General features: G+C 38.6%; 1 protein-coding gene across 1 annotated transcript; it reads right to left on the minus strand.

Annotated features, from left to right (window-relative positions):
* Nucleotides 1-2,207: 2,207 nt before the first annotated feature.
* On the minus strand, nt 2,208-6,506 carry LOC125520357 (protein NDL1). Its single transcript, XM_048685256.1, has 11 exons — nt 6,302-6,506; nt 4,322-4,421; nt 4,075-4,172; nt 3,849-3,937; nt 3,704-3,764; nt 3,543-3,629; nt 3,353-3,430; nt 3,201-3,257; nt 3,052-3,107; nt 2,829-2,964; nt 2,208-2,745 (listed from the first exon to the last, which is right to left on the minus strand). The coding sequence occupies exons 1-11, from the start codon at nt 6,362-6,364 to the stop codon at nt 2,524-2,526; spliced, it is 1,047 nt and encodes a 348-aa protein (XP_048541213.1). The 5' UTR covers nt 6,365-6,506; the 3' UTR covers nt 2,208-2,523.
* Nucleotides 6,507-9,831: the final 3,325 nt, after the last annotated feature.

Here is a 9,831-nt window from a genome sequence, read left to right on the forward strand (position 1 = left end):
GGTGGAGTGTGTGCACGTATCTATGTTACGCTCAATGTTTTATTTTAGGAAACGAATCAAATGAGTGAAGTGTGAGTTAGAATGTTAGATTATGCCAAATCCTATTCAGCGCTTCAGGTGCCGAATATAGGTGTTGCCCCAAATTGGCGCACACCCCACCGCTTCGATCATTTCTTTGTGGGTCGGCCTATTTAAATGTATTCGAGGGAGTTCGGTCGCTGGTCCTGGGAAGCTTCTAGGCCAGTTTGGGAAGCTTTTGGGTTAATTGTTTTTGTTTTCTTGACCATCGATTTTAATCGGTTTTTCTTTTTCCTTTATGTTCCCTTGCTTTCTATTTTATTTTTCTTTCTCATTTTCCCTTTTTTCAAATGTGCGATTTTTTTAATTTCATTTTTCCCAAATTTCATGAATATTTTTTCAGAATTTTGAATTTTTTTCACTTCATGATCTTTTGGCAAATCTCTGAACTCTTTTTTCAAAATCGATGTTTTTTCCAAATTCATGATTTGTTTTTTCCAAAATCGATGATTTTTTTTCAAATTCATGATTTTGTTTTTTGAAAAGCTATGAACTGTTTTCAAAGTTCATGAGATATTTTTCAAAATTTAAACTTTTTCCATTTTGTGATTTTTTTTGCAAATCTATGAACTTTAAAAAAATTGTATTTCTATCCAAATATATGAACTTTTTTTAAAAAAAACATGATCTTTTTTTCAAAATAATTGAACTTTTTGCATGATTTTTGTTTTCCTTTATGTTCCCTTGCTTTCTATTTTATTTTTCTTTCTCATTTTCCCTTTTTTCAAATGTGCGATTTTTTTAATTTCATTTTTCCCAAATTTCATGAATATTTTTTCAGAATTTTGAATTTTTTTCACTTCATGATCTTTTGGCAAATCTCTGAACTCTTTTTTCAAAATCGATGTTTTTTCCAAATTCATGATTTGTTTTTTCCAAAATCGATGATTTTTTTTCAAATTCATGATTTTGTTTTTTGAAAAGCTATGAACTTTTTTCAAAGTTCATGAGATATTTTTCAAAATTTAAACTTTTTCCATTTTGTGATTTTTTTTGCAAATCTATGAACTTTAAAAAAATTGTATTTCTATCCAAATATATGAACTTTTTTTAAAAAAAAACATGATCTTTTTTTCAAAATAATTGAACTTTTTGCATGATTTTTGTTTTGCAAATGAGCCAGCCCAGTTCGGAGGTGCCGAGCGAGTCGCAGAAAGAAAGGCGCAGCGGATGGGAGTCGAACTACCAAACTATCGATGCTTAGCAGCTGTGCTAGCCAGCTGAGCTAGGTACTGAATACGGCTAACATGGAGCACTGCGTGGAGTACAATATCTAAGAAGTGACAGTTCCGGGGGTTTACAACTTTTTCAACATTTCTTGGACAAAAATGTGAACAATTTTTTTAAAAAAATGCGAACAAATGTTTGGAAATTGTAAAAAAAATATCGAATATTCATCTTTTTAAACGTGAACATTTTCTAAAATTGCGACTTTTTCCGAAATTCTGAACATTTTTGTAACTGTGAAAAATTAAGAAAAGATTAAAAAGACTCACTGAACATTTTCTTAATATATCGTGAACGTCTCTTTTCACTGAACGCGCATCGTCGAAAATTCTAAAATAAATTCAGGATAATACGAGCACCAAAACTTAAAGCGTGATGGGCTGAGAATACCACTTTCCACCTAACAATCCAACTATGGTTCACTATTTTACTTTCTTCTCTCTATTCATCATTTTTTAACATAGACACTCATACATGCATGCATACATAAAAAGTGAACACCGGTGTTGTCTAGGATACTGGTGGACTGAGGATACTACTATACTCCTAATCATCCAACCACAAGTTGACAAACATGACACTTGACACATGTAACATCTTCATTGTGTCAAACATATATTCTATAAATTTGAGTAAAATCCTTTTATATTTGCAAATTTCTGGATGAAAATTATTAATTATTTCAGTCTAGCTTGGGGCAAGTCTTGACGGTTAACAACTGACAACTTGGTCCTGGCCACAAAATTCGGGTCGCTCTGGGCCTGGCCTTGATGCAAGTTTGCTTCAGAAGACAACGATGGTTGAATATATAACACTTTGCTTCAGGAGACCACAATGGTTCACCAGTCTAGCTCATAAAAGAAAACCAAGGGTACAGACGAAGTGGAGAACAGACACCAGTGTGCGCACCTAATCGGACAGCAGCTCATCAGCCTCCCTTTATTATTTATCATTATTCCTTTTGCTTTGACAAACAATCTGTGACCATTTACAACTGTTTAATACTACCACGAATCAATGGAATAGAACCCATCACCAACCAACCAACCAACCTCACCACCCTAAAACTCTTCTCTATATCTACATCACAGTTACAACATCTCTCCCCATTTCAACGCCAAAATCAAGGCAGACATACCATCAGTATCGCCGATCGCCGGGTTAGCCTAAAGCCCCTCGCGCCTCCAACCTTTTCTTCTTCTTCTTCCATATATGTACCTAAACTCTGAGATTGGCTCGCGTCTTGATTGGCTTCAGCTTCACACCCATGCTCTCGGGCGAGAGGAGCTCCGGCGATATGCAGAACGGGTTCAAAGGGCTGCGAGGGCTGGAGCTTACATGGCTCGGCCTGAACAGGCCGTATCCCATGAGGAAGTACTCCATTGGTATCAGCATCGCGTGCGGCTGCTCCTCCGTCACGACGGACCCACACGCTTGCACCTGTGAAAAACACCAGAAATCGGTACTTTCGAAAAAGAAGGATTAACTTTTGAATACAAGATTATTGGGTAAAAAATAGATACCTCAACAAGAGCACTGTATCTCTTATCAAGCTTTGCAGTCATGTGAACAGCTTCAGTGTGGAACTGCGAGTTCTCACCGACAAATATCAGAGTTCTGCACTGCAGCTGCTTCAGGCTTTCTGTCAAGTCATGTCTCCTGCAATGCAGCACAACGTACATTTTGATTCCATCAGCTCAGGTACTAGTTGATCATACAGGAACTGAACGAGAAAAGGGTACATACTGATTGATTGTTTGGATAAACCGCCATATATTCATGCTTTGCCGTTGATCTAGGAACTTCATGAATTAAGACAGGCTAGATCAGCAAGATAAAATTACAGAGACATAATCTTTGGATGATGAAGGATATTTTTTTGGCAAAGTACATACACTTCTACACGCCTGCATAATATCAGATTCTGGTACAGGAGAGCCTCCTCGCACTCTCTGTGGATTAGAAGTTCCAATGGAAGTGTTCAAGATCACATGGTCTAAAAAATATAAAATAAATGACATGTCATACACTAATCTTAGCTTATTACCTTGCCAAAGTACCGCTGCAACAAACAGTCCTTCACCACGTCACACATCCCGTAATAATACAACAAATTCGACATCACCTGAGAAAATGAATTTCTCAGTACAACCTTATTATTAAGATGAATTTAACCGTAGACTTTATTATTCTGTAAGACAAAATATGGTACTAGAGGCTATATACTAAATGGCTACCTTATTATAGAACCACTCAGTCCATGAGGGAGTTCTACATAGAGGTGAAACGAGGATAAGACCTAGTACACGCTCCCTATACTTTGTCTGCAACAAACAATGCAAATAGCTATTAGTAGTGCAACCAGTAGGAAATAGATTACTTCTAAAGAAACACATACTGCGAAGAGAGTAAGAATGTATGCACCAGCGCTGACACCTAAGCACATAACAGAACCCAATCTGGAAAAGCCATAAAGTAATTAGTTCAAAGAAGTTGATAAAGAAAATCTGAATATCACCAAAAAATCATCAGAGAATATGTACCCAAAGAAATCAAGTACTTCTGCAACCTGATCCGCTAACTCATCAACTGATGCCACAGGACTGTTTGGTAAAATCGGAGTGGCTCCTAACTGCACAATTGTTGTAAAGGACAATAAAGCATATGAGTATTATAAAATAGATAGAAAATTTCCTGATGCATCATATGAAGATAAATAAATGCAAAAAGCCAAAACTTCATTGTAAGAACAAAGTCTGCTAAAAAAACCTCATGTCCAGGGGGGCTTATATGGTAAATGCAAAAATTATGGAGCAGCAGTGAAGCAGCCTCAGGGCAGAATAGTAGTCCTTGGAAGCAAGACATATCTGATCAACAATAATAAACATAAGCCTCTGTATTGTGAAATTCTTATATAATACAGTGTAGTGGATAGAGCCATAGAGGGTACACTGCACAGGTGCACATTTAAAACAGTTACGGACAATATCCATTCAGTTGTAATAGTGAAACTTACGGTTCAAAGCAACATCTGGATAAGTAATAAGGGCATGCTTATCATGGTCACCATACACAGCAACAGATACAGGGCCATGTTTTGTTTGTATATGATGTTCCTGAAAAAGCAGGAGACAAGGTGTTATGCAAACATGGATCAAGATGACAAGAACATTTGATAAATGATTACTGCATAACTATGCTCAGCATAAAAATACTCCATGCTTTAGTTGCTTGAAGCAAGGAATTTCCCCAAATTGAAGCAAAGATTATGAAATCACAACTGGAAGTTCTCTGTTGCTGCATGTTATACTAAAACTGAGTTGGCAAGGTCCTAATAAGAAAGAATAACAACAGCACCATTAGTCATGACGATGTGTGGTGCTAAAGTGATTATTCCTAGACCATCTCTTAGGCTCAAGGAAAATAAGAGGAAGCAGAGGACAAGAACCAACCAGAAGTGATTCCTCTACCATTTGGCAAGCAAATAGCTTAAAGCACAGTTGTCAGAAAGACCATACGCTAGGCAATCAAATGAGCTGTTCTGTTCTCAGGAAGAATGTGTGTGACAGCAACTTTGTCTGAAGGAGGCTTGTAAGCTGCATTACCAAATTTTAATAAGAAAGCCAAAAAAAATTTGACAAGGTAAACCTGCACATTCGATCTGAATTTCCAGACCATTGGCCTTTTCTTGTTGTACAGCGCAACAAGTTTAGGAATTAGTCCACTAATCCTTTGGCCTCCAACTATTTTTTGTAAGACACTCACCAATCTTATAATGGATTTAAAGAACTTCAAATGCGGTGCAGATTTCTTGTAAACCATACAAAATAAAATAATAAACTACAGCCTTGTCTGCTAGACATACTTGTTCGTCTACATTAAACTCGTTTCTTCCACAACTGTTTGCTGATTTTGTAGAAAATTCTTCATGTGCAAACATATAAGAAACCTAAGGATTGACGGTTTGTACCCATAGTCATATGAAAGAATAACATTTAACTACATTACAATACACTGGCCACTGATCCTCAGAACTATGACAACACCGACAAGGATGAACTTGAGTTTGACCAGGCACCTCATTTCAATTTCACATATTGAAAGAGTTTAAATGGTTTGAAACAGCAAGCGGGGATTTGATAAGGACACTTGTGCTTGACAGCCCAACTAAGCAAAGTGATATGGCAAAATTGAAGAAAACTTCATAGGAAAAGGGACAGTTAGGACATGCAAGCTACAACCCAAAAGCGTCAAAATCGAATCTTCATGGTTTCTTTTCTGATCAAGCGATAAGCACAACAAAGTAGGCGATTGATTTGATTAGTTAAATTAATCAGCACGCTGCCACATACAGAACGAGGGCCACAAAAGAAATCCGCATGGACGAAGGTAGGTAGAGGCCAGCAACCACAGGAGGCACCCTAAAATAATACTAGTTCGATACTACACGACGCAGATGGCTAGCTAGTCGATGTGAAAGGACCAGAGCAAACTCCAATTGGACTAATAACAAAGAAAGAAATTCTCATGAACCAATAAGCAAGAGAACCGCCTAACTATGATTTAAGATTCAAATTAGGATAGAACAAAAATTCTGAACAAGAAACCAGACAAGCAAAGCAACTAGCCCAAAGAACCGAAATCTACAAGCAGACAAGGTTAATTCTGAAACCAACACAACTTCAGGAGAACTTAGTGAAATCTTCAGGAGTAACAAAATATTTGGAAAAAAAAACACTCCAGAAAAGCCCTTTCCCTTCGGACCTCCAAACAATCCAACGCATACAACTACTCCAATCGAAATCAAACCATATGAACCGAGCTAAACTCCAATATCACCACCGAGGTCGCATCCCGCCCGTACCTTTCAATCCTCCCCCCAAGCAGCTCCAATGCCGCCAACCAAATCGCCGCGATACTAGCGGAAATTAACCGCGCCGGCACGAAATTTGCGGATTCGAGGAAGAAAGATAGAGGTAGCAGGGGGGACACGGACCTTCCCGCCGAAGGAGATGCGCTCGACGTCAATAGACACGACGGAGCCGCCGGAGTCGCCCATCACGGCGGCAGACAAACCGCCCCCGCCGAAAAAGAGGAACTAGCCCAACCCCGCTTCCCAACCTCTCGCTCCCACCCACCGCCCCCTCTCTTTCTCTCTCGAAACTGTCCCGCTGCCGCCGCTGCTTCTCCTCCCCCCACCTGCGCTTCTTGGAGTTCTTGGCCTGCCGCTATAAACCAAGCGGCGCAGTTACCTGTACTATGCTCCGCACCCTGGAGCTTCCCCGTTATTGCAGATCGGTCCAGGTTATTATAGGAGTAGTATAACTAGGCAGTTTCTTTTTCTAATCTAATTTAAAAACCCGGCTAATGCTAAAAAGACGGCAGGTCAAGGCCTCAAGCAAAGACTCACGGGACTTAGGGTCCATTGGGTGTCTGCGGGTGGTCAGTCTCATTTGTTGCTAACCTTGTTTTGAATTTCTCTAAAAAAACCTTGTTTTGAATTTTAAAATTAAAGAAATATATATTTAAAAAAGATTTTGCAAAAAGATTTAAATATTGTTGAATTATGAAACACAAAGTTTGAATTAATCCCTACTAATTGGGTGTTTGAGTGTGTTAGTGTGCCGTAAAAATGGAGTTGCAACGATGTTTATGCGCACAAACACAAAAGGGTTAGAAATAACAAGATCAAGTTTATTGAGAGTTGCTTCGAAGCTGGAGTTGACGATGTTAGCGTAAGCGTGCACTCTCTTCTTGAAGGCGTTTGATGCGAAAGATAGCGATTTAGTCATAGGTGTGTGTGTTTTCCCCCGTCTTCTAATAAAACCACCTTTTGACCATCTCATGTATTATTGAAAGGGCATCTAATCCCATTGGTGGATTTTCATAATTAATGTTAATATATCACAATAGACTAATGCTTTTACTACCTTATCTCAAGAAATTTCTCTTAGGTTGCAACAAAATGTCATGAAAGGTGACCCCCACAAATTATTAAGAAGAAAAGTGTTGGCCAAGCCAAGGATTCTCCATTTTTCATTTTAGTGATCCAAGATCACGTTGAGTCCATAGACATGTTGATACTATGAAAGGGGATGAGGATGGTGTGATGTGTTTATTTATCTTAGTGCTTAAAGATCAAATTTCAAATGCCCTCAAAAGCCTTCATTTTTCTCCATTATATCTACCCATCTTTCACATCTCGAAGTTTGTCAAGCTCATCTAGTCGGAACCGTCAAGCAGCTCACCCAAATATAGCCATTGGAAACCCTAACACTTAGGAGTCGCCAAGTCCTCCACTCGAAACCACCAAAGCATGTGGCAAACCTTCTACTGCCCTCTCAGAATTTCCGCCCCCCCCTCCACCCATACACACCTTGGAATTTCCGAAGTGGTTACAGCGACTGTGCCATAGTTGTGATAGTCACCTTAGAGCCTCTGAATGCTACCCCTTCAGACGGTCCGAGTCATTTGAAAGTTGTCATCTTTAGTATTGTCATGTCACTCATAGCTTATCACTTTGAAGTTTCTGAGATGTGTTAAAGTGTGTGTAATGATCGGATTTCTGGTCCAGCCTATATATACCTCCACCTACCCCATTAGTTCACTTGAAGCAAACCCACTCATATCCTATGTTATGAGAGAGAACTCTACCTCCTTGTGTTGATTTCGAAGGGCCTTTTACTCCAACCTATATTCCCTCTTTGCTTTTATACTCCTACTTCTCTAATTCAAAAGCCAACTCTTGAGTTTGAGTGTTGAGGAGACTAACTTTTGAAGAAGAGTAAGGGATTCATCACCAAGCAGGCTTAGTATTATTATTTTTGTACGGCGTGCGCCTCCTAGATCAGCTAGGTGCTTAGGAGTCTTCAACCTTGTAAAGAAACCAAGAAGTTTGTAAGGGCCCAGAGACCGCCTAACCCATGAAGATCTACCCCAAGTTAGGCTAGTACTTCATGGGTGTGCGCCATGATGGCATAGGTTCATATCTGGGTTCCTTGTGATCCTAGATCCTTTGTGGATCGAAACCTCCATCAACGTGGAGTAGCACTAACTCTCCACGGGAAAAAAATCTTCACCTAGCCACCCCATGTTTGCATATCTCCAACACTATCTCTTACTTACACTTGCATGTCTTTACTTTTCATTGCATATACTCTTGTAGACTTCCATGTGTAGGGGTGTTTGATAGACTACCACAGAAAATCTTAATATTGCCAACGAAACTAAAATTTCAGAAAGTAGTCCCATTTAGCTTAGTAGTCTATTCATCACCCCTGTAGACATACTTAATCAATCCTACATCTATGTTTGTAAGGTGCTTTAAGCTCGTTGTCCGGCCCTTAACTGATAAATGATGGTCGTGTGCATCCTAAGATGCATAAGTTGAGAGGTATAACCTTATTTTTGAAAAAAAAAACTATTACCAAGGTCTACCAAAGTGTGCCTGCATTGAGTTTTTTTCCTGGAAACTCCTAATAATGTTTGTTAAAGTTGTTGTGTTGTTTTTGAGAATTCTCTAGAGTTCCTATAAGGTGCTCTGGAATTTTCTTTTTGGGGCCAACGAATATGTGTGTTAAGTTATTGTTAGAAGTTTCAAGCGCGTGAAATGATTTTCGGTCAAACAAAGGATCTTAAATCCTTGTCTTTTATATTTATACTGGTTTGTACTATCTTTAATGCAATGTTATTATTATCACGTATGTTTGTTCAAAAGTAATCATTTGTTCACTAGGAAGCAACTTTGAAATTATCGCATTTTTGTGTACTTTAAAATGTTCATTTACGGTTTTAACCTTTGTGTTCTTAGTTCTTTATTCTCTTTTGAAAACGAGGGGTTGCTCAACTATTTAATTAGTACATTGTACCATGGTAAAACAAAAGAGAAAATACACGTCAATGTGTATTCATACCATGCATCAATGGATTGCGCTCTTAGGTCTTTGCTAAAAATGCATCTTTTTCACCATCTTGATGTGAGCTAGTATGCTCACAACATGAGTATGACTCTTAGTAGTATCGGGGAAATGATCAAATGACATATCCATCATAAAGAATTAGGATTTGTTTTGCAAAATTGGTGTGTATTCATACCATATTGAATCTACGTGATAGTCATAAGATCTTGTTTTGCCAGGCTCCAACAACATCTAGTCACAGCATCACAAGTGTCTACATATGTGTGCACCTACCTATGGGTCTCCAAAACTTTGGGCCCTGATTCCTCCTTCTAAATATAGTTTTGATTCCTCTGCTAGGAAGGTGTGCCTCATCAATGCATGTCTATCTTCCCTTCCCATGTTTTTAATGGGTTTTTATCGTCTCTCTGAGGAGGCCCATGTTGCGTTTGATAAACATCACAGTGAGTTTTATTAGAGTTCTACTAACAACAAAAAGAAATATTGCCTACTTAAATGGAAGATTAAGTGTAGGACTAAAACGTTGGAGGTTGGCATTATTAACACCTTTGATATGAACAAATGCTTAATCATCAAGTGGTGGAGATTCTTAACACTTCCCATGGGG

The sequence above is a fragment of the Triticum urartu genome, chromosome 7A (genome assembly GCF_056163025.1).
Source record: "Triticum urartu cultivar PI428250 chromosome 7A, HENAU_Tu73, whole genome shotgun sequence".
Classification (NCBI taxonomy): Eukaryota; Viridiplantae; Streptophyta; class Magnoliopsida; order Poales; family Poaceae; genus Triticum; species Triticum urartu.

Excerpts from the sequence above, each read along its gene's own strand:
- LOC125520357 (XM_048685256.1), bottom strand. The coding sequence starts at position 6,364 with ATGGGCGACTCCGGCGGCTCCGTCGTGTCTATTGACGTCGAGCGCATC. Across the intron at positions 3,630-3,703 it reads ACATTCTTACTCTCTTCGCA|ACAAAGTATAGGGAGCGTGT; the intron begins GTATGTGTTTCT and ends TGTTTGTTGCAG. Across the intron at positions 2,965-3,051 it reads TTTATCCAAACAATCAATCA|GAGACATGACTTGACAGAAA; the intron begins GTATGTACCCTT and ends GCTGCATTGCAG.